The sequence below is a fragment of the Suncus etruscus genome, chromosome 10 (genome assembly GCF_024139225.1).
Source record: "Suncus etruscus isolate mSunEtr1 chromosome 10, mSunEtr1.pri.cur, whole genome shotgun sequence".
In the NCBI taxonomy this organism is placed as follows: Eukaryota; Metazoa; Chordata; class Mammalia; order Eulipotyphla; family Soricidae; genus Suncus; species Suncus etruscus.
In genome coordinates, this window is record NC_064857.1 from 38,097,424 (window position 1) to 38,125,403 (window position 27,980).

Genomic DNA, 27,980 nt, shown 5'->3' on the forward strand with positions numbered 1-27,980 from the left:
GGGCAGGGACAGGGGGAGGGGAGGAATTGCAAGGGGCAGCCCCGGGGGTCCTTGCCCTGCGGGACCCCCACCTCCAGCCCCTCCCAGGCCGGCGCTCGCTCGCGCTCTCCGGGACAAAGGCCTTCTGGGCCCGGCGGCCGTGTCTGACTGTCCTCCGTCCGCCTGGCGTGGCCCCGGAGCGTCCCCCAAAGCTTTCCCGCCGGTCTGGGCCCTCCAGGCGCTGCGACGGGGCCTTTCCCCACCACCCCGGCCTTTGGGGGCTGGCCGGCCGGCTGACTGGCCGATTGTGACTGTCTCTGACTGACTGACCAACTCTGACTGTGTCTGACCCAGACCCACTTCGACTCACTGACTCTCTGTGTCCGACCGTCTGACTCTGGCGGACTCACTAAGTCTGGCTGACGGTCTCTGACTGACCAACTCTGACTGTGTCTGGCTGACTGACTGACTGACTCTGACTGACTCACTGTGTCTGACTCTGTCCGACTGACTGACCCCCCTCCGCACTTCTGACTTGCCGCTCCAGGCTTTTGGGCTTGGCTGACTGACTCTGACCGCTGTGTCTGACTCACTGGCTCTGACTGACCAACGGTGACTGACTCGGACTCGCTGCCTCTGACTGACTCAGTCCGACTAGCTCAGACTTACTCTGACTGGCTGACTCTGACCCGGGACTGACTCCGATCACTGACTCACTGACTGACTCTGACCAGCTGTGTCGACTGACTCACTGACTCTGGCTGATTCTGACTCACCGACTGTCTCTGACTGACTGACTTCTACTCACTGATTGACTCTGATTCACTGAACGATTCTGACTGGCTGTCTCTGACTGACTGACTCACTGACTCTGGCCGATTTGTCTGACTGACCCTGACTCACTGTCTCTGACTGACAGTGACTGACTGACTGACTCTGACTGACCCCCTCATCTAGGCGCTGGGGCGGGACTCCCCACTTCAGTCTGCGCTCAAGTCTTTCGGGACTGTCTGACTGACCCTCTTCTGTCCAGGATTCATGGCCTGACCCCTCCAAGTGGGCAGCCCCGGTGTGGGCGGGCGGGGAGCCTCGGCGCCCTCCAGAGCCCCCAAGCAAGTAACTCCGTCCCGCTCCCGCAATGGTGCGCAAACACACAAGACCGTGTGACAAAAACCACCCCAGGGCTGCTGACACCCCCGCCCTCCTCCTTGGCACGGTACGTCGCCAGAGACACGTGGCATCGCGCCTCTCCAAAGAGAGCACGCTTCTTCTGCCTCGCTCCCCGAAGAGGCTAAAAGAACCCTCTCAGGTTGGCCACAGCCCTGGCGTTGCACTCCCGCGCTTTTCCCTCCGCCACCGCGTGGCCCGCCCGCCCAGGCGAACTCTCCTTCCCAGGATCCCGCGCGCGCCCCGCCCCCCGGAACTACAATTCCCAGGATTCCTCGGGGCCACGGAACTACATTTCCCAGCGTTCCCCGCGGCGGGGGAAGCCGCCTTCTTCAGGGCAGTGCTGGGCCGGGCAGCTGCTGCGCTGCGGAAGCGGCGGGCCAAGGTTTGCAAGCTGCAGCCGCAGGAATTGGGTTTTTGCAAAAGGTTTTTTGTTTTTTTGTTTTTGCAAAAACTGGGTGTTTGGGGATCCTGAGCCGTCGACATGCTGCGTCCCAAGGCTTTGACGCAGGTGCTAAGCCAAGCCAACACCGGAGGTGTCCAGAGCACCCTGTGAGTGAGGGCCCAGGATCTCGGTGGCAGCCCTGGAGCAGAGGAAGGATGATGGATCTAGCCAGGGAAAGGGAGCAAGAAGGGAGCAGCGGCTACGGGGTGGGTGAAAGCAAATCTGAGGGATCACCCTCGTCTGGGCCTCACCTCTCCAGAAGGCATGCCTTGCATGTAGTAGTCATAAGATTGATCACACAACCACATTGTTTTGTTTTGTTTTGGAGGGGTTGGGTTTTTGGGTCACATCCGGCAGCGCTCAGGGATTACTCCTGGCTTTTCAGAAATCGCTCCTGGCAGGCTCGGGGGACCATATGGGATGCCGGGATTCGAACCACTGTCCTTCTGCATGCAAGGCAAATGCCCTATCTTCATGCTATCTCTACAGGCTCTCACCACCACATATTATCTAAGCCTGGAGCTATGGCACCTAACAGGACACACAGGCAGGCTGGAGCCTCCAACGACAGGCTCGAACTGGGAGGGGAAAGCAGAATGCAGGCCCGAGGTTGGGCACAGTGATGCCCCTCCTGCCTTTCTCTCCCTATCCCAGGCTGCTGAACAATGAAGGGTCGCTCTTGGCCTACTCTGGTTACGGGGATACCGACGCCCGGGTCACCGCCGCTATCGCCAGCAACATATGGGCCGCCTACGATCGGAATGGGAACCAAGCGTTCAATGAAGACAACCTCAAATTCATCCTCATGGACTGCATGGTAGGAAGAAGGACTGAGCCCCTTTGGCGGTGCCCCAGGGGGGACTTCCCTGCCTCTCTGGTTGGAGGGGCAGGAACTGGATCTGCAGAAGGAAGTTTCGTTGGAACTGTAGACTACAAACGCATTGGTGACAGGCAGGTCCCCGGGTATTAGGGGTGTCTGAGGAAGGAGCTCTGGACCCGGGGGCAGATATGGATTCACAGTCAGCAGGCCCTTAGTGTTTCTTGGGTATGTTATGAGCCTCTCAGGGCCTCTAAATATTTCTAAGGTGGACACTGTAGCCTTCCTGCCGCCTTGAATGGGTTTGAAGTTGAGATGAAAGAGTAGATGGGATGAGGGATGAACTTGGACCCAATGTTGCCGTCTGGGTTCCCAGACTCACAGTCATCGTCATTCTGGCCAGACTCCAGGATAGCCCTTTCAGTAGACAGAGGAGAGGAAGTTCAGAGAGGGCATGTGACCTCTGCTCCATGATCTTCTGGCCAGAGACCTCTGCCTTAACTCTTTCCTCTTCAGCTCCAAAGTGTTCTCAGAACTGAGATGAAAGTATCACACCAAACGACTGCTACACTGTGTGTTTGGTTTTTTGGTTTGTGTGTGTGTGTGTGTGTGTGTGTGTGTGTGTGTTTTGGGTTATACCTGGAGGTGGCCAGGGTCACCCCTGACAGTGCTTGAGGACCATATGCTATGCCAGGGACCAAAATCAAATCGGCTGTATGCAAAGCAAGCACTGTACTATCACTTCAGCCTCTCAGCCCTAATTGAAGCTTCTGGTCTTACCTGTGCCTTAAGTAAATATGTTTGTTTTGGAAAAATAATAAAATGTGAGGGTTTTTTTGTTTGTTTTTGGGCACACCTGGCAATGCTCAGGGTTTACTCCTGGTTCTGCGCTCAGAAATCACTACTGGCAGACTCGGGACCATATGAGATGCTAGGAATCAAACCTGGGTCCATCCTGAGTTGGCCATGTGCAAGGCAAACGCCCTCCTTGCTGTGCTATCACTCCAGCCCATAAAATATGAGTTTTAAAAACATGTCTGGGGGGCCAGCGAGGTGGCGCTAGAGGTAAGGTGTCTGCCTTGCAAGCGCTAGCCAAGGAAAGGACCACGGTTCGATCCCCTGGCGTCCCATATGGTCCCCCCAAGCCAGGGGCAATTTCAGAGCGCCGTAGCCAGGAGTAACCCCTGAGCATCAAAAGGGTGTGGCCCGAAAAACCAAAAAAAAAAGAAATGTCTGGGGCTTGGGGTTGGAGAGATATAGCACAGTGGTAGGGTGTTTGCCTTGCATGCAAACGGATTGTTGTTTTTTATTTGGTTGATTTTTTTTTGTTTTGTTTTTTCGGTCACACCCAGCAGTGATCAGGGGTTACTCCTGGCTATGAGCTCAGAAATTGCTCCTAGCAGGTTTGGGGGACCATATGGGATGCTGAGATTCGAACCACTGTCCTTATGTATGCAAAGCAAATGCCTTACCTCCATGCTGTCTCTCCAGCCGCCCCTGCAAATGGACGGTTATTCAAATCCTGGCATCCCATATGGTCCCCCAAGCCTACCAGGGGCGATTTCTGAGTGCAGAGTCAGGACTAACCCCTGAACACTGCCGGGTATGACCCAAGCTCCCACCCCCAAAATGTCTGGGGCTATAGAGAGATAATATATATGGCAAAGTACGCTTTGTACACAGCCAACTCAGAATTGATCTCCAACATTCCAGAGGGCCTCCCAAAATAGCAGGTGTGAAATCTGAGCACAGAGCTAGGAGTAATTTCTGAGCACTGCCAGGTGTGAGCTCAGCCCTAAAATGATGTGAAGAAAACTAAAGCAGGCCAGAGCACAGCAGTAGGGCGTTTTCCTTACACACAGTAGACCCAGGACAGACCTGGGTTCGATCCTCGACATCCCATATGGTCCCCCGAGCCAAGAGCAATTTCTGATTTCAGAATCAGGAGTAACCCCTAAGCGTTGCTGGATATGCCCCCCCCCCAAATAAACAACCCTAAAGCAGGAGGTTGAGGTAGGGGAGAAGCTTGAGTCAGGGACAGAGTCCCTAAGAAAGAAAAAAGGTGACACTTGACATAGGATGTAAAGGAACTGGGCAAGTCCTGTAGCTGGTGATGGGAGTATAGTGGGTGTGTTTAGCCTGATGACACATATAATAAGCGGGTGCCAAGTCAGGGTTGCACAAGGTGCTAAGGCTGAGGTCGTCACTGAGAACAAGGGGAGTAGTGAGGAAGGGATGGGGAGAGGAACCTCAGCAGTGGAGATCTTTTGAGTTTACCAAGTACAGCTGGAAAGTTCCCTAGAGTGACTTCTTTTTTTTTTTTTTTTTTTTTTTTTTTGGTTTTTGGGTCACACCCGGCAGTGCTCAGGGGTTACTCCTGGCTGTCTGCTCAGAAATAGCTCCTGGCAGGCACGGGGGACCATATGGGACACCAGGATTCGAACCAACCACCTTAGGTCCTGGATCGGCTGCTTGCAAGGCAAACACCACTGTGCTATTTCTCCGGGCCCCCTAGAGTGACTTCTATGGAGGATTTCACTAAGTCCACTCTGGGCTTCCCACTTCCCCACCCCTTCCCAATCAGGGATGTCTTTTCAGTTAAAATAATAGTTAATAATTAATAATAATTTTGTTTGTTTTGGTTTTGGTTTTATTGGCCACATGCTACCAGTTAGTCCTGGTGGTGCTGGGTCACTGGAGATCGAACCCCAGGTTGGCCACTTGCAAGGCAAATACCATATTCACTGTATTGTTCTTACAAACCTAATCACAACCAGTTTGTTTTTTTTTCTTCTGCTTTTTGGGCCATACCTGGTGATGCTCAGGGGCCACTCCTAGGTATGGGCTCAGAAATTGATCCTGACTTGGGGGACCACATGGGACACAGTGGAAATCGAACCACAGTCCATCCTAGGCCAGTGCATGCAAGGCAAACGCCCCACCACTTGCACCACCACTCTGACCCTACCAGTTCTAAGAACACTTTTTTTCCTTCTTTTTGTTTTGTTTTGTATTTAGGGCCACATTCTGTAATGTTCAGGGCTTACTGCTGACTCAGTACTCAGTGCATGGGCTACCCTCTCCAGTGCCAGGAATTGAACCCACTCAGGTACATGCAAGGCAAGTACCTTAACCCCTGTACTATCTCTTTGGTCCCAAGAAATTCATTGTAGACCCTACAGAGATAGTACAGTGGGTAAGGTGCTTGCCTAGCTTGTGGCAGCTTTAGCTATGATCTTAGCTCATCTCCAGAGCCTCATAGGGCTCCTCAAACATTATCAGGAGTGGTCTTAAGCACCTCTGGGTATGACCCAAAACAAAAAAAAAAACGTGGGTACTGGGGCCGAAGAGATAGCATGGAGGTAGGGCGTTTGCCTTTCATGCAGAAGGACAGTGGTTCGAATCCTGGCATCCTATCTGGTCCCCCGAGCCTGCCAGGAGTGATTTCTGAGCATAGAGTCAGGAGTGATCCCTGAGTGATGCCAGGTGTGACCCCCAAAAACAAACAAAAAAATAGCTTTGGCCCTTGTTTGCCTTTCATGCAGAAGGATGGTGGTTCGAATCCTGGCATCCCATATGGTCCCCCCGAGCCTGCCAGGAGCAGTTTCTAAGCATAGAGCCAGGAGGAATTCCTGAGTATTTCGGGGTGTGACCCAAAACCAAAAAAAAAAAAAATGGTACTTGAGAGGTACTACAAGGGTTAGGGCATTGCTTTGCATGTGGCCAGCCCTAGTTTAATCCCAGTACTGCATAGGATCTGAGCCCCATCAAAATGATTTCTGAGCATGGAGCATGACTGAATTTAGCACAACATCTCCACAATCCCCCCAAAATAAAAACTTTTTCAAACCAGGAAGGTTCTCCTGGGTTTGATTTCTACCACCACAGACTCCACCCCCTTTATTGTAGTAAGCCCTGAGCATGCATTTGCCTTGCATGCAGAAGGCCGTGGCTTGAATCCCAGCATCCCATATGGTTACCTGAGACTGCCAGGAGTGATTTCTGAGCATAGAGTCAGGAGTAACTCCTGAGCGCTGCCGGGTGTGACCCAAAAACCAATATATATACACACACTCAACCTTTTGCACTTTTGCTTATCTGTCCAGCCCTTGGTCTTTTTTTCTTTTTTTTTTTCTGTAAATAGTATACATCCAGTGGTGCTCAGGGCGTACTCCTGTCTCTGTAAGGACTTTTTTTGTTTTTTGTTTTTTGTTTTTGGGCCACACCTGGCGGTGCTCAGGGGTTATTCCTGGCTGTCTGCTCAGAAATAGCTCCTGGCAGGCACGGGGGACCATATGGGACACCGGGATTCGAACCAACCACCTTTGGTCCTGGATCGGCTGCTTGCAAGGCAAACGCCACTGTGCTATCTCTCCGGGCCCATCTCTGTAAGGACATTTGCCTTGCACACAACCTAGCTCAGTTCTATCCCTGGCATCCCATAATCCCATATGGTCCCCTGAGCATTGCTAGGTATGACGGAAAAATAGATGAAACAGTTTATCAGAAGAGTTTAGCTGTGCTAAGGCTGAGGCTGGACTCCTGGTCTTGTCTAGAGCAACCCTCCAGCATCACAGTCCTGCTGTGGAGGGAAAGGATGGAAAAGGAGGGGAAGGCATCCGTTTCCTCCACAGGGGGGCTTTGGGTGTCCAGCGGGGCATCATATCCAGGGTTTCCCTCACCACCAGGAGGGTCGTGTAGCCATCACACGTGTGGCGAACCTTCTGCTGTGCATGTATGCCAAGGAGACAGTTGGCTTCGGGATGCTCAAGGCAAAGGTATGTCCAGGCCCTGGAGAGAACCTGTGGGCCGGCCTCCTGCTTCCTTATATCTGTGGCTGTCCCTACCACTTCCTGGAGGCACCCTCATGTCACAGAGCCCCTGTCTGGAGCAGACAAGCTGTGGGTGCCGAGTGGGCAATCACTTAGAGTGGAGTAAGCCAGGTATGGAACTGCTTTTCTTTCTCCTCACAGGCTCAGGCTTTGGTGCAGTATCTGGAGGAGCCACTTACGCAGGTGGCAGCATCTTGATGGACATGGGGGAAACTGGGGATGAAGTAGAGATATGACCCCCTGGGAAACCTCCCTGACTTGGGGTGGACTGGGGGACATGGAGGTACTTATGTTTTTGTTAAAGAATAAATTAAAAAAAAATAATAAATTCAAACTCCTCCTGTCTTTGATATTGACTCATTTTTGGAATGGGAGAAAGAACTTGGTAGAAGCCCATCAGCGGCCTGTTTCTACCTCTTTACCTGTTCTGACCACCCCCACCCCCACCTCTCTGCTCCCTGGTTACAACCTCCAACCACACAATGGACTACAGTGCTGGAGCTACTTCAGTTCCAGCTGCTTCTGTTCTGTGCCCTCACCTAGGTTCTACCATACTGAGCAAAATGCTGCTTTTACCCACAACACTGCAAGACCATAGTGGGAGAGTCAACAGAACCGGGGATGGGAGGAGATGTGGTGAATGAAGAGAAAAAGAGACTGGAGACCACATACTAGGTCTGCTTACATATGCAAAGCGGGCCTCTGGGGGCAGACAGACACACTCCACATGAAAGGCCAGCCTCTTGAGCTTCTAGAAGTTTCCAGATCTTGCATACAGCTGACTGTTCAAGTCAAGGGTGTTCAATCCCAGCATCTCCCGAGCCTGCCAGGAGAGATTTCTGAGTGCAAAGTCAGGAGTAATCTCTGGGTACTCCAAGGTATGGCCCAAAACAACAACAACAAAGTTTCCAGATCTTTGGCTGTCTCTATGAAGGTTCTGTTATCTTTCTGGGCTTAAGAACATTCTTCCTTCCAATAAAACTCTTGACCAAGCATGTAGTTGAGTGTATGCGTACCTGAGTTCCAGCCCTGCCACCAACAGTATGCACTAAATAAGATCCCAGACCAACTCAAGTTCTCTTTTGGTTTAAGCTCATCACACAGTAACCCTTGCGGGGTTGATATACCTTCTGCTTCAACTAGTGCCTTTAAGAGGTCCCATTTATCTTCAGCCAGGTAGTCATATTGTTCACATTGCCCCTCTGAATGTGTGAGATAGGAGGAGTGGGGTCTGAATCCAAAACTATTCCATGGAAGATAGAGTGGGGAAGGCAGTTGCCTTCATGCAGCCAACTCAGATTTGACCCCTTGCATCATATATTGTAACCAAGAGTGAGCTTGGGGCCTGGAGAGATAGCACAGTGGCATTTGCCTTGCAAGCAGCTGATCCAGGACCAAAGGTGGTTGGTTCGAATCCTGGTGTCCCATATGGTCCCCCGTGCCTGCCAGGAGCTATTTCTGAGCAGACAGCCAGGAATAACCCCTGAGCACCCGGGTGTGACCCCCCCCCCAAAAAAAAAAGTGAGCTTGGTGGGGCTGGAGCAATAGTACAGCATGTTTGCATGTGGCTGACCTGAGTTTGATCCTTCACATCCCATATGGTCCCCTGACCTGGCCGGCCAGGAGTGATTCCTGAGTGTAGAGCCAGGACTAAGCCCTGAGCACTGCCAGGTGTGGCCCCAATATAAAAGTGAGTCCTAAGATCCATCAGGTGTGGCCCAGACCCTCCCTTGGGGAAAAATGGAAAAAACCCAAGGGGTGGGACCAGTTATAGCACAGCTGGTAGGAAGTTTGTCTTGCACACCACTGACCTGGGTTTCATCCCTGGCATACCCTGAGTCTGCCAGGAGTATTTCTGAGTCACACGGATGTGGCCCAGAGAGAAAGTACAGTATGTAAGGTATTTGCCTTGCCTTGTTTTCAAACTTAGCACCCCATATGATCCCCTGAGCCCCACCAGGAGTGAGCCTGAGCAGAGCTTGGTGTAGCTAAAAACAAAGGAAAAGAAATCCAAACCTCCAGGTCTGGAAAGAACTACATACCTCCATACTCTATATAGCCTTCACTCAGACCCTTTACAACTTTCCCACATTCTCCCTGGTGAGGAGTCTTAGATCAGCCATAGTATAGGTCTGGATGGGCCCAGCCCTTGCCCCAGTGACCTTGGACAGGTCAGTTGCAGAGAAGCAGGTGGCAGGTCCCAGCTCCACCCAAGCAGAACGAGTGCCTGCTTCAGGCCTGGGCAGAAGCTGCAGGGTGAACCCCTCTCCAGATCTGCACTGCAGCTGAGAACGACACCTCAACTCCAGCCCTGATCCTTGCAGTCCTGCTGCTGAGGCCTCTGCCCCTCGCCTCCCAGAGGCTCGCTGTGGTCCTCAAACTATGGCCCGCGGGCCACATATTGTATTTGTATCTGTTTTGTTTCTTCATTGCAAAATAAGATATATGCAGTGTGCATAAGAATTCGTTCATAAGTTTTGTTTTTACTATAGTCAGACCCTCCAGTGGTCTGAGGGACAGTGAACTGGCCCCCTGTTTAAAAAGTTTTGAGGACCGGGGCCGGGCGGTGGCGCTGGAGGTAAGGTGCCTGCCTTGCCTGCGCTAGCCTAGGACGGACCGCGGTTCGATCCCCCGGCGTCCCATATGGTCCCCCAAGAAGCCAGGAGCAACTTCTGAGCGCATAGCCAGGAGTAACCCCTGAGCGTCACAGGGTGTGACCCAAAAACCAAAAAAAAAAAAAGTTTGAGGACCCCTGCCAGGATAAACAGGAGGCCCAGTGTTTCTCTACTCCCAGAGGCGCTCTTACTTACTCTGGAGGTGTGGGGATCCCCACATATACACAAGTGCCAAGAGCCTGGTCGCCCCTTTTTTCCCCCAGCTGTCCCACTGCCCGCCTGGTGCTTGATCTCAGGCTCCCAGGCTCTCAGCTGGGATCAGACACTCAACCTGTCGGACCTGTCTGACGTCAGCGTCTCCACCCACCTGGGCCCCAGGTCTCCAGCCACCAGCTCTTCCTGCTCTCAGCTTCCGTAGTCCTCTGGGCCTCTCCGGCGCACCCCACGGCCCAACTGAGCTGCTCAAGCCCTCCTTGGCTTTCAGACAGCCTTAGCTGTTCCAGCAGTAGCCGCTTCTCTGCCCCCAATGAGAGGAGAAACAGATCTAGGCCTCTGCATAGCTGAGAGCTGAGGGCCTGGACCCAACGCACGAATTGAGCCACTCTGCTCCCACGAGAGATACTGCGTCTCCATGCAAAACCAACATGGGGAACAGAACCGAGGAGGATTATAACTTTGTCTTCAAGGGTAAGTTGGGAATCCATGAAGAAAGAGGAGGTTTGAGAGGCCCAAACAGGTCCCAGAAGAGCCAGCAAGGGTTACCTCCTGCCTGGGTGTGGATTTCTAATTCTCTGAGCGTAAGCACCCCCCCCACCTCTACCCCCCTCCCCCAGCCAGAAAGTCAGCTGCAGAGAGTGGGGATGGGGTGGGGTGGAAAGTCTGAGCCAGCCTGGGAATGCAATGCAGTGCAGCCGCCTGGTAGCACAGGAGTTGTCAGCCTGAGAGCTGGGGCAGGTTCCCCAAGAGGGGCCCCAAGGAGCGAGGAGGAGAGTGGATTTCTGTGTTCGGGCCCATCCCTCCCACTCTGGCTGGGGCTGGGGGTGAGGGGTTGGAGAAAGGCCATAGGGAATGGGGACGGACGAGGGGCTAATGAAATGTGGAAGAGTCCAGGACCCATCCTGGTCTGCCTTCCCTTTGCAGATCCTGCGCCCTTGTAGCGGGCACTGGGTTCAATGCAACTACCCTGGGTCTGTCCCTGCTCCTTTATCTCAGGCCCTGTGACCCCGGCTCTTATGTCCACAAGCCCCCATGTCTCCCTGTAGGGTGGGGCCTACTAAGAGAGCTCAGAGTCTATGCACCCACCACATCCCACCCGCCTGCCACTCCCACACAGCCTGGAGAACCTGTACCTCTCCCAGAAGAATCCAGTGCAAGTGGGGTGTGGCAATAAGCTACAAGTAGCTCCCACCTCCCAAGCCTTTAGTGTCAATGACTAGCACTGAATCACCCACAGCCACCCCTAAAGGTCCCCCTGATGAGATGCAGGCCAGGCTCAGCTCCACCACCTAATTGTCCTTGTAGGAGCTGCTGAGAATCTTGGGGTGAGAGAGAGAGAGACTGTAGGTGTCCACAGTAAGGAAAGGGAGAGGATGGGACAGATTGCGCAGAGGGACAGCGGAGCAAGCAGGGTACTTTATGGTCCCTGCCCTCCTGACAGTCAATCCCCCACCAGCTGATGAGTTTAGCAGGACCCTGAAGCTGGTGTAGGGGGTGGCCCCCTGCAGGCAGTTCCCAGTAACACAGCCAGTCTTTACCTAGGAAGAGTCCCCTCCTTTCCCTCATGCCTCAGTTTCCATGTCTATAAGATGGGGGAAGGGGTGCTGGCCTCAAGGCTTGTGGAGATTGATTGTGCCCAGCCTACAGGATGGCCGGACTCCCCCACATTCACTCGTCCATGCATGTGTCCACCACACAGATGAGTGGAGAGACTGAGGACACAGCTGATGAAAGGTCACAAAACAGGGCTGGAGACAGGACAGAGGGGAAGGCACTGGCCTTTCACAGAGTTGACACTGGTTTTAACCCCAACGTTGCATAAGGTCCACTGAGCCCTGCCAAGAGAGAGCCCTGCACATAGATTTAGGAGGAATCCCTGAGCACTGTTGGGTGAGACCCAAGAAACAAAACTAAAAACAAAAATATCTCAGGGCTTGGGGCCGGAGAGATAGCTGGAGGTAGAATGTTTGCCTTGCATGCAGCAGGACAGTGGTTCAAATCCCGGCATCCCATATAGTCCCCTGAGCCTGCCAGGAGCAAGTTCTGAACATAGAGCCAGGAGTAACCCCTGAGCGCTGCCGGGTGTGACCCAAAAACCAAAACAAACAAATAAAAAAATCTCAAGGCTATAGCAGACTCCCAAACTCTCAAATCCAGCTCTGAAAGGTAAGAGATAGCACAGCCCTGGATAAAGTGCTTGCCTTGCATGCAGCAATCCCAGGCACCCCATATGGTCCTCCGAACACTGCCAGGAGTGATCACTGAGCACAGAGACAGGAGTAAGCCGTGAGCACCTCCAGATGTGGACCTCCAAAAAATAACCAAGCCCAATTCTGAGGCCCCCCAAAGGGGTTAAGGCTGTGTCTAAGGTACACCCACTAGAAGGATGAGGATAATTGCAGGGAGGGGCAGGAAGCATTCTTTCCACCCAGACTCCTGGTCACACCTCTGCTCTCCAGGTGAACACCACCCCAAACCTCCCACACATGCTCTCGGTTTCACAAGTGTGTATCCCCTAACCTTCTACCATATTTGAGTGTCAATATTCACATAAGGCCCTGACACTGACACCCTTAAATAGCCTAGAGATCGCAGCTCAAGAGGAACATAAAGAGACTGCAGTGGGGCCCGGAGAGATAGCACAGCGGTGTTTGCCTTGCAAGCAGCCAATCCAGAACCTAAGGTGGTTGGTTCGAATCCCGGTGTCCCATATGGTCCCCCGTGCCTACCAGGAGCTATTTCTGAGCAGACAGCCAGGAGTAACCCCTGAGCACCGCTGGGTGTGACCCAAAAACAAAAACAAAACAAAACAAAACAAAAAAAAAAAAAGGAGGCTGCAGTGATAAGACAGTTGGTAAGATATTTGCCTTGCATGCAGCCAAACTGGTTTCAATCATTTGGTCCTCTGAACCACTTTGCCAGGAGTGACCCCTGAGTAAAGAACTGAAAGTAACCTCTTAGCATTACAGGTGTGTCCCAGAAATGAAAAGTAAAAAGAGAAACACCGGGAGGGCCCTAGCCTTGCACTGCATAGGTGCCCAAAGTTCTACCAGGAGTGGCTCCTAAACACAAGTAGGTGTGGCCCCAAAACAAAATAACAAGTGAAACAGGGACTTAATTTGCCATCTTGTCTCAGAAGAACAAGCCAAGAGTTCTCCAGGCCGTTTGGCTTATTCCTAACTCTTTTTCTGTTGCTGTTGCTTTGTTTTTTGGGTCACATCTGGTGGTGCTCAAGTCTCATTCCTAACTGCACTCAGGAATCACTTCTAGTGGGGATTTGGGAGAACAGATGAACTGCCAGGGATTAAGCAGAGGTTGGCTGCAGTCAAGGCAAGCACCCTATCCACTGGAGTATCACTCTGGCCCCCTTTTCCAACCCTTGGTCCTTCTGTCAGGGACATGGCTCCTGCCTCTGTGTTCTGAACTCAGCCTCCCTTTTCTGAGGGTGTCAGACCTTGCCAACTCAGGGGGTCCAGGGCCCTCGCTGCCTGTACTCATCTTTCTGTGCCTTTTCCCCAGTGGTGCTGATTGGCGAGTCGGGTGTGGGGAAGACCAACCTGCTCTCCCGGTTCACGCGCAATGAATTCAGCCACGACAGTCGCACCACCATCGGCGTGGAGTTCTCCACACGCACAGTCATGCTGGGCACTGCTGCGGTGAAGGCGCAGATCTGGGACACAGCTGGCCTGGAGCGCTATCGTGCCATCACCTCAGCGTGAGCCTTGGGCTGCGGGCTGCAGGGTTGGGCCAGGAAACTGCGGAACAGCTCAGGAAGTGTGGAGCTAGCAGGAGGCTATATGCACCGGGGAACCTCATGACAATAGGTTTTGTGAACATGTGAATAGTGGCAGGGACAGGAGATGCCGAGTCTCTCTGCTCAGTTTCCGACACGTAAGACAGTGCTCTTTTGGGGGCCAGAGAGATAGTACAGTGGTAGGGTGTTTGCTTTGCATCCAGCCGATTCAGGGTGAACGGTGGTTCGAATCCCGGCATCCCAAGGAGCCTCCCAGGAGTGATTTCTGAGTGCAGAGCTAGGAATAACCCCTGAGTGCTGCCGGGTGTGACCCCCCCAAAAAAAGAAAACAGTGCTCTTTTATTTTTTTATTTCTGTTTTTGGATTATCCTCAATAGTATTCAGGGGTTATTTTTGGTTCATTAATCTTGGAGAGCTCAGAGGACCATATGGGATGTTGGGGATGTCAAGGACATATTGCGGTTTACAAGGGACCAGAGAGGCCAGAGCCATGCGCAAGTAGTAAGGCGTTTGCCTTGCATGTGGCTAACCTATTACAGACCGTGGTTTGATTCCCTGGTGTCCCATATGGTCCCCCAAGCCAGGAGCGATTTCTGAGTGCATAGCCAGGAGTAACCCCTGAACGTCACTGGGTGTGGCCCAAAAACCATAAAAAAAAAAAAAAAGAAGAAAAGGGGCCGGGCGGTGGTGCTAGAGGTAAGGTGCCTGCCTTGCCTGCGCTAGCCTTGGATGGACCGCGGTTCGATCCCCCGGTGTCCCATATGGTCCCCCTCGCCAGGAGCGACTTCTGAGCACATAGCCAGGAGTAACTCCTGAGCGTCACTGGGTGTGGCCCAAAAACCAAAAAAAAAAAAAAAAAAAAAAAAAAAAGAAGAAAAAAGAAAACAAAACCAAAAAAAAACTAGGGATCAGAGCAATAACACAGCTGGCAGTTAGCTTTGCATGTGGCTGACCCCATTCCATTCCTGCCATCCCATATGGTCCTTCTCTTCTAAGCGCAGAGCCATGAGTAACTTCTGAGTGCCACCGGGTATGGCCCTAAAACAAAAATGAGAAAAAATGCTCACAAAACCTGGGGTTCAATGCTCCATATAATATTCAGCATTGAGCATCACAGAGCACCCCCCAGGACTGCATTGGAAATGATCTCTAAGCATTGGGGGTGTGTGTGTGGGGTGGCACAAAAACACAAATATAGGGGCTGGAGAGATAGCATGGAGGGAACACATTTGCCTTGCATGCAGAAGGACGGTGGTTCGAATCCCGGCATCCCCTATAGTCCCCCAAGCCTGCCAGGAGCGATTTCTGTGCACAAAGCCAGGAGTAACCCCTGAGCGCTGCCAGGTGTGACCCCAAAACCAAAAAAAAAAAACAAACCAAAACAACAACAAACCCCACACACACAAATATAGAAGTTGAATCTTGGTGATAGCTCAAAGAGCTGAGCTAGGCTTTGCAAAAAGGAACCTGGGGTTTGATCCTAGATACCACATGATGGTCCCTACCTCTCAGCAAGCCAGTGCAAGTGACCTGTCAAGCCAGCCCTGCTTTACAACTAGGTGTAACCTAAAACCCCCTCCCCAATACCTAGTAAGCAAAAAGGGGTGGCTGGAGCAATAGTATAGCAGGTAGATTGTTTGCCTTTCATATAAGAGTTCATTCCCTAGGATCCCATATTGTTCCCTGAGCCTTCCAGGAGGAGTATGGCAAAAAAAAAAAAAAAGAGGGAGCGGGGCCGGAGAGATAGCATGGAGGTAAGGCATTTGCCTTGCATGCAGAAGGTTGGTGGCGAATCCCAGCATCCCATATGGTCCCCCGAATCTGCCAGGAGTGATTTCTGAGAATAGAACCAGAAGTAATCCCTGAGTGCTGCGGGGTGTGACCCCCCCAAAAAAAGAGGGGGGGGGCCTGGAGAGATAGCGCAGCGGTGTTTGCCTTGCAAGCAGCCGATCCAGGACCAAAGGTGGTTGGTTCGAATCCCAGTGTCCCATATGGTCCCGTGCCTGCCAGGAGCTATTTCTGAGCAGACAGCCAGGAGTAACCCCTGAGCATCGCTGGGTGTGACCCAAAAACAAAAAACAAAAAAGAAAACAAAACAAAAAAAAGAGGGGTGAATTGGGGGAGCTGGAGAGAGGACACTGGGTAGGGTATGGCACTTGCCTTGCATGCAGCCGACCTGGGCTTGATCTTTTGCACCATTACATATAACCTCTAAACATGACCAGGAGTGATCCCTGCATGCAGTACCAGGAGTAAACCCTGAATATCACTGGGGGTGGTCCAAAAACAAAAACAAAAAAAAAAAAAGAAAGATAAAAAAAAATAAATAAAAGAGACTGGGCCCGGAGAGATAGCACAGCGGTGTTTACCTTGCAAGCAGCCGATCCAGGACCAAAAGTGGTTGGTTCGAATCCCGGTGTCCCATATGGTCCCCCATGCCTGCCAGGAGCTATTTCTGAGCAGACAGCCAGGAGTAACCCCTGAGCACCGCCGGGTGTGGCCCAGAAACCAAAAAAAATAAATAAATAAATAAATAAAATAAAAAATAAATAAATAAATAAAAGAGCCAGAGATCACTGGTTGTGTCCCCAAACCAAAATAATAATAATAAAAAAAAAGAGTGCTGGGGGAGGGGGCAAAGAAATAGCATGGAGGTAGGGCATTTGCCTTACATGCAGAAGGACAGTGGTTCAAATCCCGGTGTCCCATATGGTCCTCCGAGCCTGCCAGGAGCGATTTCTGAGCATAGAGCCAGAAGTAACCCCTGAGCGCTGCCGGGTGTGACCCGAAAACCAAAAATAAATAAATAAATAAAAAAAAATAGAGTGCCACTGGAGTTAGGAGCCATTCAGAATCCCTGTTTAATACAAGCAATTTGAGGCCTTTGCCAATGATTGAGGAAATGCTGGACAGGGCAGTGCAGGGGCAGCATCCTTCTGGAGGGCCCTCCTTGATGCCCTTCTCAAGGACTCCAGTGCCCTGCTCTAATGGCCACCACACCCATCATCTCCTCTGTGAATTCCTCATTCAAACAGGAATCTCTGACCACCTCTAGTAGTGTGTGTGTGTGTATGCTTACAGAGATGCTATGATGGCCCACTGCTTAGGGTGGGTATCTGCCAGGCCCCGACCAGGGAGGAGGAGAAGCCCCTTGGGGAAGTTCTCAGATGAGGCACTTTCCTGGGACAGTAACCTAGAGCCCAAATTGTTGAGGGTGGGTAGGCTGGGCTATCATCAGAATGGGATGGGGGCCAGAGAGATAGCATGGAGGTAAGGTGTTTGCCTTTCATGCAGAAGGTCATCAGTTTGAATCCGGCGACCCATATGGTCCCCCGTGCCTGCCAGGAGCAATTTCTGAGCATGGAGCCAGGAGTTTCCCCTGAGCACTGCCGGGTGTGACCCAAAAACCACACACACACACACACACACACACACACACACACACAGCAAAATAAAATGGGAGCAGGGGAAGACCCTGGCTAGAAAATAAGGATGGGGGCCGGAAAGATAGCACAACAGTAGGATGTTTACCTTGCATGCAGCTGACCCAGGATGGATGGTGGCTTGAATCCTGGCATCCCATATGGTCCCCCATGCCTGCCAGGAGCAATTTCTGAGAGCAGAGCCAGGAGTAACCCCTAAGCGTCACCTGGTGTGGCCCAAAAACCAAAAACCAAAAACCAAAAAAAAAAGGAAATAAGGATGGAAGCACCAGTGGTTTGTTAGCAGGGAAGAGTGCTAGCCAGTCGAAGGCTGTCTTCTGATGCCTCTGGCTTTTTAGTCTGTTTCTCAGCCACAAGGTTGGAGATGAGATTCACCTCTGGCTCTGCTTTGAAGACCCCAACAGTGCTGGGATCTGGCTTGGGCCTCCTAAGTGCTTATGGAGTTGTTTCTTTTCTTCTTCTTCTTTTTTTTTTTTTTTTTTTTTGGGGGGTTTCTTGGGCCACACCCAGAGGCACTCAGGGGTTACTTGAGCTCAGAAATCACCCCTGACAGGCTCGGAGACTATATAGGATGTTAGGAATCAAACCACCATCTGTTCTGGGTTGGTCAAGTGCAAGGAAAATGCCCTTCCACTGTCTGGCCCCTGGAGTTATTTCTTTGGTCTTTACATCTTTGATAGGGTTTGGCTGCAGGGCTGTGCTGCTGCGGGGTCCAGCTACAATCTGCTCTGACCCAGACTTTGCCCATGGCCCCTCTCTACCCCCCAGGTACTACCGAGGTGCCGTGGGAGCCCTCCTTGTGTTTGACCTCACCAAGCACCAGACCTACGCGGTGGTGGAGCGCTGGCTGAAGGAGCTCTATGATCACGCAGAGGCCACCATTGTTGTCATGCTCGTTGGGAACAAGAGTGACCTCAGCCAGGCCCGGGAGGTACCCACAGACGAAGCCCGCATGTTCGCTGGTGAGGCCCACCCATCCCAACTGAAACCCAAACGTTGTTCTGCCCATTCCTAGCTCCAGCTTCCTTCACCATGGTGCCCACTGCGGAGTCCCCTATCACGTCCCTTCTTCTGGCACTCCCAGCCTTGCCCCTCTGTGATCCCGAGTCTTTCCTGTCCCCAGATGGTCTCATGTGCAAGAACTTCCAGTACCAGGTTGTAAGACAGCTCCCCAGTATTTGAAGAACTAAAGTGTAGCTGTGGGCTCCCCACTCCTCAGCCTATCACTTATGGTCCCACCTGGGAATTAGAAGCAGCAGATGGGGCAGCTAAGGGCCTGGCTGGCTTTGGGGGCTGAGTTGAGACCTCACCTCACTTCTCCTCTCTCTGATGGGTACAAGGCTAGAAACAGAAGAGGACTGGGGTGGCGGGGTGACCAGCCCGGGCTTGCTCCATTTATTTTGTTTCCGTATCCATAAGAGGATAGTGTTGGGATGGACCTCAGAAGACCTTGGTTTGATCCCCAGCATCCCATATGGTCCCTCAATCCTGAGAGTCACCGGATGTGGCCCTCCCCAAAAAAAAGAAAAAACAAACAAACAAAAGGATTCAATGAGCCATAGAGCACGCACTAAGGACTGAGCTGGCCCAAGGACCGAGTGGATGCTGAGCATGGCGCGCATCAGCATTAGCATCAGCACCATCTTGTTTTTCTCCTCACCAGAGAACAACGGGCTGCTCTTCCTGGAAACCTCAGCTCTGGACTCCACCAACGTAGAGCTTGCCTTTGAGACTGTCCTCAAAGGTCAGAACCCTGCCTCCCTGGGGCACCCTGTTCCCTTCTCCCCACCCATATCCTCTCAGAGCAGTGCTAGGTCTGCAGACACTAGCCCTCTCCTGGGCGAATGCCTCCCTTAGCCCCTCTGCTGGGAACTCAGCACCCCCTGGAGCCTTCCCAGTGCCTCTCTAGCCAGCACTCAGCCCAGAGCCCTGGGGAGGAAGTGGAAGCCACACTGTCCAGGGCTGAGTAGGTCAGTTGAGATGCCCAATCTCCTTCCCTCACAGAAACTCCCCCAGTGCGTGAGACCTGATCTTGTGTGTGTGTTTTGGGGAGGGAAGTGTGGGGATGTGTGAGACAAGCCTCCCCTGACTGTTCCCTCTGCCCTCAGAGATCTTCATGAAGGTGTCCAGGCAGAGGCAGAATAGCGTCCGGACCAATGCCATCAGCCTGGGTAGTGGGCAGGCTGGACAGGAAGCGGGACCAGGCGAGAGGAAGGCCTGCTGTATCAGCCTCTGACTTTAGCTGTGTGTCCACACTGCTGCCCTCTTGGGCTTTCTGGGTGCCCATCCCATCACCCCTACCCAGGCTCTCTTCCTGCCTCTAGGCTCCCCAGGCAGAGAGGCTGGCCCCACCCTTCCCACACTGGGGCCTGCCAATAAAGCTGTGTTTTGTATCAATGTGTGTCCATCCAGCCTCCTTTTCCACTGAACTCCCCTCTTCTAAGGGCCTTCTCCCCCTCTTGTCTCCCCACCACCCCTGTCCTCCCCACCGCCTGCCTACTCCCACCCCAGACCAGCTGCCTGTGGAGTCCTGCGGTCTGGGGACAGTGCCAAGGGGGAGAAGGGTCCCCGCCCTTCCTCTGCCAACTCCTAAGGCAGGTGGGGGGAGGGAGGACAGCATGGCAGAGAGGGGTATGTGGAAGGAGAGACAAAGGAGACCATCAGAGGCACCATCTGGTGCCCAGGTCCTTGGTGCCAAGAGCTGAGGTCACTCCATTGCCAGGGGTGAGGGAAGGGGGGCGAAGGGGACAGAGGGGGGAGATGGGTCCAGCCTTGTCTATGTGCTGGGGAGGGAGCTTTAAAGCTGATAGCTGGGCTCAAAAGAGTATACCACAAGGAAGGTGCTGACTGCATATGGCAGACCCAGGTTTGATTCCCAGCATCACATAGGGTCCTTCCTCTGAGACCGAGTGATCTGTGAGGGCCCAGAGCAGTAGTACAGCAATAGTATAGCAGGTAGGGTGTTTGCCCTGCATGTGTCTACCCCAGGTTCTATCTTTTGCATCCCATATAGTCTCCTAAACACCACCAGGAGTGACCCCTGAGCACAGAGCCAGGAGTAAACCCTGAGCATCGCCAGATGTGATCCCCCCCTTCTCCCCCCAAAAAGAGTGATCTTTGAGCACAGTCAGGAAAAAGCCCTGAGCAATGCCAGGTGTAGCCCAAAAAATAAAAAAAGAAACCTGGAGGTTGGAAGTCCCATGTCTTCCTGATCCCCAGGAAGAGATGTACAATCTGGGGAAGATGAGAAGGGTAGATTTACTTAGACATGGTCTTCACAAATCCAGGGAGCTAGACTTCTTCTTCTTTTTTTTTTTTTGGTTTTTGGTTTTTGGGCCACACCCGGCAATGCTCAGGGGCTACTCCTGGCTGTCTGCTCAGAAATAGCTCCTGGCAGGCACGGGGACCATATGGGACACCGGGATTCGAACCAACCACCTTTGGTCCTGGATCGGCTGCTTGCAAGGCAAACGCCGCTGTGCTATCTCTCCGGGCCGGAGCTAGACTTCTTTTTTAATTTATTTTTGGGGGGATTTGGGTCACACCGGCGGCATTTGGGGTTACTCCTGGCTCTGCACTCAGAAATCAATCCTGAAAAACAAAATAAATCCTGGCAAGCTCAGGAGACCATATGGGATGCCAGGAATTGAACTGGGGTCCCTGCAGGGTTGCCCACGTGCAAGACAAATGCCCTACGCCAGGGGTCTCAAATTCGTGGCCCGCAGGCCGTTTGCGGCTCTCCGTACAACATTTTGTGGCCCACGGCCAGCCTTCAAATATCGCAGTTTTCATGATTATTCGTTTACCGAATAATCGCAATAAAAATTGCATTAGTAAGAAAAAAATCACATTAAACATTCGCATACCTGAGCAGTTCCGTTTGGGGTATGCAAATGTTTAATGCGATTTTTTTTTTTTTTTTTTTTTGGTTTTTGGGTCACACCCGGCGGTGCTCAGGAGTTACTCCTGGCTGTCTGCTCAGAAATAGCTCCTGGCAGGCACGGGGACCATATGGGACACCGGGATTCGAACCAATCACCTTTGGTCCTGGATCGGCTGCTTGCAAGGCAAACGCTGCTGTGCTATCTCTCTGGGCCCTAATGCGATTTTTTTTCTTACTAATGTGATTTTTTTATTGCGAATATTCGGTAAGCGAATAATCGTGAATACTGTGCGCCTAGCGCAGATGTCATTTTCGCTGCTCCTGCCCGCTGTCCCTTTCTTTTTGTGAAGTCCCTTATGCGGCCCTGCATCACCCCGACTTTGCCTCCTGCAGCCCCCAGGTAAATTGAGTTTGAGACCCTTGCCCTACGCTATGCTATTGTTCCGGCCCTTGGGATATGGCCTTCTCAGGTACTTTCCTTGCCTCATGTTCTCTCCTCTGCAGGACACAGAAGGTGGTCCCATTGCACCCCCCTGAGGATATAATGGAGACAAACAAAAAATGGAAAGAACTTTTTTGGAGACCACAGCTGGCGGTGCTCAGGGCTTACTCCTGGTTTTGTGCTCAGGGATCACTCCTGCCAAAGTACTACATAGGATGCTGGGGACGAAATCCAGGGAGAGGGGCCAGAGTGGTGGCGCAAGGGGTAAGGCGTCTACAGCCTTGCCTGAGCTAGCCTAGAATGAACCGCGGTTCTATCCCCCGTGTCCCATTGATCCCCCAAGCCAGGAGTGATTTCTGAGCACAGAGCCAGGAGAAATCCCTGGGTGTGGCCAAAAACAAAAACAAAAAGAAATCCAGGGAGAATCAGATTTAAGAGAACTGTGGACTGAAACTTGTGAACAAATTTGGGGGGGAGGGAGTTGGAGCCACACCCAGTGGCGCTCAGGGTTTACTCCTGGCTCTGTGCTCAGAAATCACTCCTGAGGGCAGGAGAGATAGCATGGAGGCAAGGCATTTGCCTTGCATGCAGGACAGTGGCTCGAATCCCGGCTTCCCATATGGTCCCCAGAGCCTGCCAGGGGCAATTTTTTAAAAATTATCTTTATTTAAACACCATGATTACAAATATGATTGTAGTTGTATGATTACAGTCATGTAAAGAACACCCCCCTTCACCAGTGCAAGATTCCCACCATCAATTTCCCAGATCTCCCTCCTCCCCATCCCACCCACACCTGTACTCGAGACAGGCTTTCTATTTCCCTCATTCATTCACATTGTTATGATAGCTTTCAGTGTAGTTATTTCTCTAACTGCACTCATCACTCTATGTGGTGAGCTTCATGTCATGAGCTGCACCTACATGGGTAGATGGGGGGAAATAAGGGTTGGGACTGAGGCAGTAAAAGATTAGAAATGAGTGCTCGCTTCGGCAGCACATATACTAAAATTGGAACGATACAGAGAAGATTAGCATGGCCCCTGCGCAAGGATGACACGCAAATTCGTGAAGCGTTCCATATTTAAAAAAAAAAAAAAAAAAGATTAGAAATGAGGGCCCAGAGAGATAGCACAGCGGTGTTTGCCTTGCAAGCAGCCGATCCAGGACCAAAGGTGGTTGGTTCGAATCCCGGTGTCCCATATGGTCCCCCGTGCCTGCCAGGAGCTATTTCTGAGCAGACAGCCAGGAGTCACCCCTGAGCAATGCCGGGTGTGGCCCAAACACCAAAAATAATAAAGATTAGAAATGAGCTTTGTAGGGCAGTATCAAGGTCATAATACAAGATGGATATTATGCATATATAAGCTATATGCATACAATACTATCAATAGGAGACCAAAGAGAAAAAATTTCCAGTGACTGTCCCAACATAAACCAGTGCTAGAACGACCCGCCCCCTCCCAAAGCGCATTCCCATTAATGTAGGGAGAGGTAGGGGGAAAGCCTGATGACCACTATAGAGCCCACCTGGACCGGCACCCAGGGAAGGCCTAGAGTCCAGGGGAGAAAGAGGGGGACGCCTGGGGGCCTGCCAAGCATCCCAGCACTCTAGGGGCAGTTTCTGAGTGTAGAGCCAGGAGTAACCCCTGAGTGCTGCCGGGTGTGACCCAAAAACCAAAAAAAAAAAAAAAAAAGAAAGAAAGAAAAAAGAAAAAAATCACTCCTGGGGCTGGAGAGATAGCATGGAAGTAGGGAGTGTTTTTGTCTTGCATGCAGAAGGACGGCTGATCGAATCCTGGCATCCCATATGGTCCCCTGAGCCTGCCAGGAGCGATTTCTGAGCATAGAGCCAGGAGTGACCCCTGAATGCTGCTGGGTGTGACCCAAAATCCAAAAAAAAAAAAAAAAAAAAAAAAAAGCGCTCCTCGCAGGCACAAGGGACTATATGGGATGCCTGGATCCGAACCACCTTTGGTCCTGGGTCAGCTGCTTGCAAGGCAAATGCCCTACCGCTGTGCTATCTCTCTGGCCCCTGAACAATTTTTTTGTTTTTGTTTTTGGGCCACATCCAACAGTGCTCAGATTACTCCTGATTCTGTTCAGAAATCGATCCTGGCAGGCTTGAGGGACCATATGGGATATAGGGGGTCAAACCTGGGTTGACCATGTGCAAGGCAAATGCCCTACACACTTTTTTTTTTTTTTTTTTTTTTGGTTTTTGGGTCACACCCGGCAGTGCTCAGGGGTTATTCCTGGCTCCAGGTTCAGAAATCGCTCTTGGCAGGCTTGGGGGACCATATGGGATATTGGGATCCGAACCAATGACCTTCTGCATGAAAGGCAAAAGCCTTACCTCCATGCTATCTCTCCGCCCTGGCCCCAATCCTTGAACAATTTTGTAACTTTGTATCTCATGGTTTTTAATACATATTTTAAAGTAATTGAAGAGAAAGTGTTGTACAGCAGGAAAGGCACTTACAAACAGGTGATCCAGGGGCTCAATCCTCAGCATTCCATAGGGACAGCCCCTGCCCCTGCCCCCGCCCAGCTAGGAATGATCCTGAACAGAGTCAGGAGAGAGTCCTAAGAATCTCTGATATGGCCCAAAAACAAAACCAGAACCAACAAAAAGAAAGGCACTATGGAGAGCAGAGAAGACTCATCCCTTTCTTGAAGAGGCACCCAAAATTTCCCTAAGAACCCCACATTCCCAACCCGCAGTGAGGCCCCCAAATCAGCAACCCAGCTCCAATCCCACCAACAGACAGAGAAGAGGCCAGAGTTTTAAGTAATAATACTTTTAATAAAATTAAGTTCTTAATAGCACATTTCATACATTAACCCTCCCCCTTCTTGGTTTCTCTGCATTTTGTGCAACATCACTTTGACTTGACTATTCGTGGGTCCATTTGTTTTGTTTCCCGCCTTTTACTCCGCCTTTGAAACAGTTCTCCTGGGTGGATTTTTGTATGTGACTTTACTAGATGCCTCAAATTAAGTCTGACCACAATCCTACTCTACTTTCTACAGCGGAGAGACCGTCCCCCCCTGCCCCGGGCGTCTCCCCAAACCCACCCTACCCCACCCGCACGCACCCTCGAGTGGGGAAGGTGAGCCTCCCCACCCCCAACACTACCTTCCCAAACTAGCGGGGTCTCTAGGACAAAAAGAGCAGAGGAGCCTGTCCCTAGATGGGGCCACAAGAATCTGTGGGGGAGGGAGATGTGTTGGGGGGTCTAGGGCAGGGAGGGATGCACTGTCATAGGTGTTATGGCACAGGCCAAGGGCCTCCTGCACCCCTTCCAGAAGGACCCCTGGACTGCAAGCTGGGGCTGGTGGAAGGAAGTGCTATCAAGAGTAGCTGACCTCTGGCATGGGCAAGCCTGGCTTCCCACTGTCCTGGAATGGCGGGCATGCACCCACCAGTCCAGGGTCTAGCAGATGGCCTATACTGACCTCGAGCAGCAAGTTTGGGGGCTGGGTCCCCAGAGTCCCTGCTGCCTTTCTTTCTTCCCTCTCTGCCACATCCCCTTAAGTCTTCTCCCAGGTCACAGCCTGGCCCGAGCAGTTGGGTTGGACTCTAGCTCCTGTGCAAAGCCTGGTGTCACCAGTATACAAGGTGGTTTTCACGGAACGCAGGAGATGAGGACTAAAGATGGCTTTTACCGCCACCGTGGCCAAGAGGTCAGAGCTAAGCAGAACACTGGGTAGGGAGACACCAGACAGGCCTCACCAAGTCCCTACTCAGGACTCAGAAAGGAGCTGGTGGATTGAGGGTCTGTCTCAGGCTTCCTGAGGTCTGAGAGGGATCAGTTATCTCTAGCCTGCTAGGAACCCCAAGAGCAAATGAGGGTTACCCAAACAAGAAAGGGATGACTAGGTCAAGCTCTTGGGGCCCAGGTCTCAGTGCTTCTCGGGGTCCACTGCAGCACACTGGACAACCCTCCATAATTAGCAACTTGCTCCCACCCAACGACTAGGCCACTTCCTGTCTCTATTTTCCATTTCCTTACAACTTTTTATACATTCTACTGGACCCGGGGGCCCGCAATGCTACTAAACTTTAAGCTATCTGAATATCGTCTACTAAGTAACTAGTAATCCTTTCTTTTTTTTTCCTCTAGGATTATATGAAATAAATTTGAATTATTAATAATAATTATTATTTTGTAGTATTCTTTTCTTTTAAACCCCTCGGTTTCTTACTTTTTCTTCTCTTTTTGGTTAAAAAAAAAAAAAGATTTCTCTTCAATCTCATACTTTCGAAGGTTCCCGTAAACCTGCTGGGGCCTCAGCTCTGGACAACCCCTTCTCACGAGCCCCTAGGGAAGGGTAGGGAAGGGGGGAACCCCGGGATCCTCAGCCCTACAGTTTCTTCCTTTCTTGTTAATCCCTTTCTTTGTTTGCTGTGCCAGCTCCCCGGAGGGGGGCGGGGGAGGGACGGGGCCCATGGGGTGAAATCCAATCTATTTGCTAGGGCCCTGAGGGACCAGGTGCCCCAGCCTCTCCTCACTCCACCACCCATCCCAGGATGTTCCCCCACAAAAACAAATGACATTCCTTCCCAAAAAAAATGTGGGGGAAAAAAAGGAACGTAAACTGAACATATATTAAAAACACTTTTTTTTTTAAGATTTAACTCTGAATACAAATGTATTTTTTTTCTTCTTCTCTTCCCTACATATATTCTAAACCTTCTAAAGTTTTTTATTTTTTTTAAGGATCACTTTATCATAAAATAAAATATCCTTTTCATATAATAAATTACCTAATAAAAAGTCTTTTTTTTTCATATTAGCCCAGGTTCTTTGCTACATTTATACGGTAATAAACGCCTTTATTAAAATAGAATATTAAATTATAAAGAACTGCTTATTTTATTATTATTATTATTTTTTTTTGCGATTTTTGTTTTCTCTCCTGTGTTGGTTGCCTATCTCACTCCCTCTTGTTCTCTCGTGATACGAGTTTTCACGTCTGTTTCTAGGTTTGGCTCTATCGCTCAGGGTGGGATTGGATTTTGCGAGCCTCTATAACAGTCTTCTGCCTTTGTGGGTTAGGAGAGGGGAGGGGTTCCACAGACAGATATCCCTTCTTCCCACCCACCCTGCCCAGCCCCCCCCTGGGCTCATGAGGGGGCCCATTTGGTTTGGTTTCTATTGTACACACATGGGGAGGGGGGATGGCTCACATGGGCAGGAAGGAGGGAAGTTGTCACAGCTAAGGTAGCATTCCCTAGCGAGACCTCATTCCTCTACCCTCCCAGGCTGGTGGTCTGGAGGGGAAGGCTGAAGAGATAGGAGGGGAGTTCATTCACAACAGGAGGGATAGGAGGACATCCCCTTGGGACCCTCATCCCTGCAACCTCTCCTTCCAGGACAAAGGGGACTGACTGGGAGCTGAGTGCTCTGAGATCATCCCTAATTGTCCCACCCCATTATATACAAGAATTTCCTGGGACTGTTGTCCCCCGCCACAGGTCTCTCTGCCCTCATCCTTTCCTCTCCTGGCCCGGCCAGCGGAACCAGGAGGGTGAGCAGCGGGGTAGCAGCAGAGGGTGCCAGGCTTGTCGCAAAAGGCTGCCTCGGCACCCCCATGCTGCTCTGTGGGACCCAGGACTCTGAGGGCCTCTGATCCTGGCCACAGTGCCAGACACAAAAGACTTCATGATTTGCACAAGGCAGGTCCACAGTGAGGGGGGGCCTGGATGGAAGAGAGCCTCCTGGAAGAGCAGACACGCACCCTGACTCTCCCCTGCCACCATCAGAAAACCCAGCCCAATTACTGCTTACACAAGGGAATGCCACAATGAAAAAGGTGGGGTGTGACTCTTTCCGTACCCCAGTATTGGTCCCCTCCTCAACATGTCACTGAGAACGGGGATACATTCCATTAAGAATGGGAGGCGTTTCTTTGGAGGAGTGGGGAGAGGACCTCCAGATGCTAGAAGAGAAATCAGGGGGTACCATCAACATGTTTTTGCCCCTGCTTCTCTTCCTGGTGGGGGGGTCCCCAAAGCTGGACTGGAAGTAGCAGAGGAGGGGAGAAGGTATGAACAAGAGCAAACCAGCTGGGCACGACAGCCCCCAAGTGGAAGCCAGGCCCAGGGCAGAGAAGGGGAAACCAGGAAGGAAAGTTGGAGGGTGGGTGAAGGAAAGGAGAGCTTAAAGGGTAGAGGGGGAGCCCCCCTTCAGAGTCCTTGAGCCCAGCTTTCTGGGGACAGATGCGTTCTGAGCCCTTTATTGATTGATCTTCCCTTCTGACTCCAATCTCTACAAAATTCTGTCGGGGCCCTCACTTAGACTGCTAGAAGCCCCCAACAGGTTAGGGAGGGCAGTTTAGGGGAGCAGGTGCACTCAAAAGTTATAGGAGATTGGACATCAG

General features: G+C 51.6%; 2 protein-coding genes and 1 non-coding gene across 3 annotated transcripts; all 3 read left to right on the forward strand.

Moving 5' to 3' along the window:
- The first annotated feature begins 1,475 nt into the window (after nucleotides 1-1,475).
- On the forward strand, nucleotides 1,476-8,233 carry LAMTOR2 (late endosomal/lysosomal adaptor, MAPK and MTOR activator 2). The gene is made up of 4 exons (XM_049782359.1): nucleotides 1,476-1,698; nucleotides 2,246-2,408; nucleotides 7,097-7,186; nucleotides 7,382-8,233. Exons 1-4 carry the CDS (start codon nucleotides 1,631-1,633, stop codon nucleotides 7,436-7,438), a joined length of 378 nt encoding a protein of 125 aa, XP_049638316.1. The 5' UTR covers nucleotides 1,476-1,630; the 3' UTR covers nucleotides 7,439-8,233.
- A 2,139-nt stretch (nucleotides 8,234-10,372) lies between these two features.
- On the forward strand, nucleotides 10,373-19,665 carry RAB25 (RAB25, member RAS oncogene family). The gene is made up of 5 exons (XM_049782351.1): nucleotides 10,373-10,542; nucleotides 13,591-13,786; nucleotides 18,037-18,230; nucleotides 18,932-19,012; nucleotides 19,377-19,665. The coding sequence occupies exons 1-5, from the start codon at nucleotides 10,500-10,502 to the stop codon at nucleotides 19,502-19,504; spliced, it is 642 nt and encodes a 213-aa protein (XP_049638308.1). The 5' UTR covers nucleotides 10,373-10,499; the 3' UTR covers nucleotides 19,505-19,665.
- Nucleotides 19,666-22,574: 2,909 nt separating this feature from the next.
- On the forward strand, nucleotides 22,575-22,681 carry LOC126021430 (U6 spliceosomal RNA). The gene has a single exon (XR_007499946.1). It is a non-coding gene; the product is annotated as a U6 spliceosomal RNA (small nuclear RNA).
- Nucleotides 22,682-27,980: the final 5,299 nt, after the last annotated feature.

What these genes read in the sequence shown, in the direction of transcription:
- RAB25 (XM_049782351.1), top strand. Translation starts at nt 10,500, where the DNA reads ATGGGGAACAGAACCGAGGAGGATTATAACTTTGTCTTCAAGG. An exon ending in TTATAACTTTGTCTTCAAGG is followed by an intron (nt 10,543 to 13,590) that starts GTAAGTTGGGAA and finishes CCTTTTCCCCAG; the next exon opens with TGGTGCTGATTGGCGAGTCG. An exon ending in CGAAGCCCGCATGTTCGCTG is followed by an intron (nt 18,231 to 18,931) that starts GTGAGGCCCACC and finishes TCTCCTCACCAG; the next exon opens with AGAACAACGGGCTGCTCTTC.
- LAMTOR2 (XM_049782359.1), top strand. Translation starts at nt 1,631, where the DNA reads ATGCTGCGTCCCAAGGCTTTGACGCAGGTGCTAAGCCAAGCCAACACC. An exon ending in GGAGGTGTCCAGAGCACCCT is followed by an intron (nt 1,699 to 2,245) that starts GTGAGTGAGGGC and finishes TCCCTATCCCAG; the next exon opens with GCTGCTGAACAATGAAGGGT. An exon ending in TCATCCTCATGGACTGCATG is followed by an intron (nt 2,409 to 7,096) that starts GTAGGAAGAAGG and finishes CCTCACCACCAG; the next exon opens with GAGGGTCGTGTAGCCATCAC.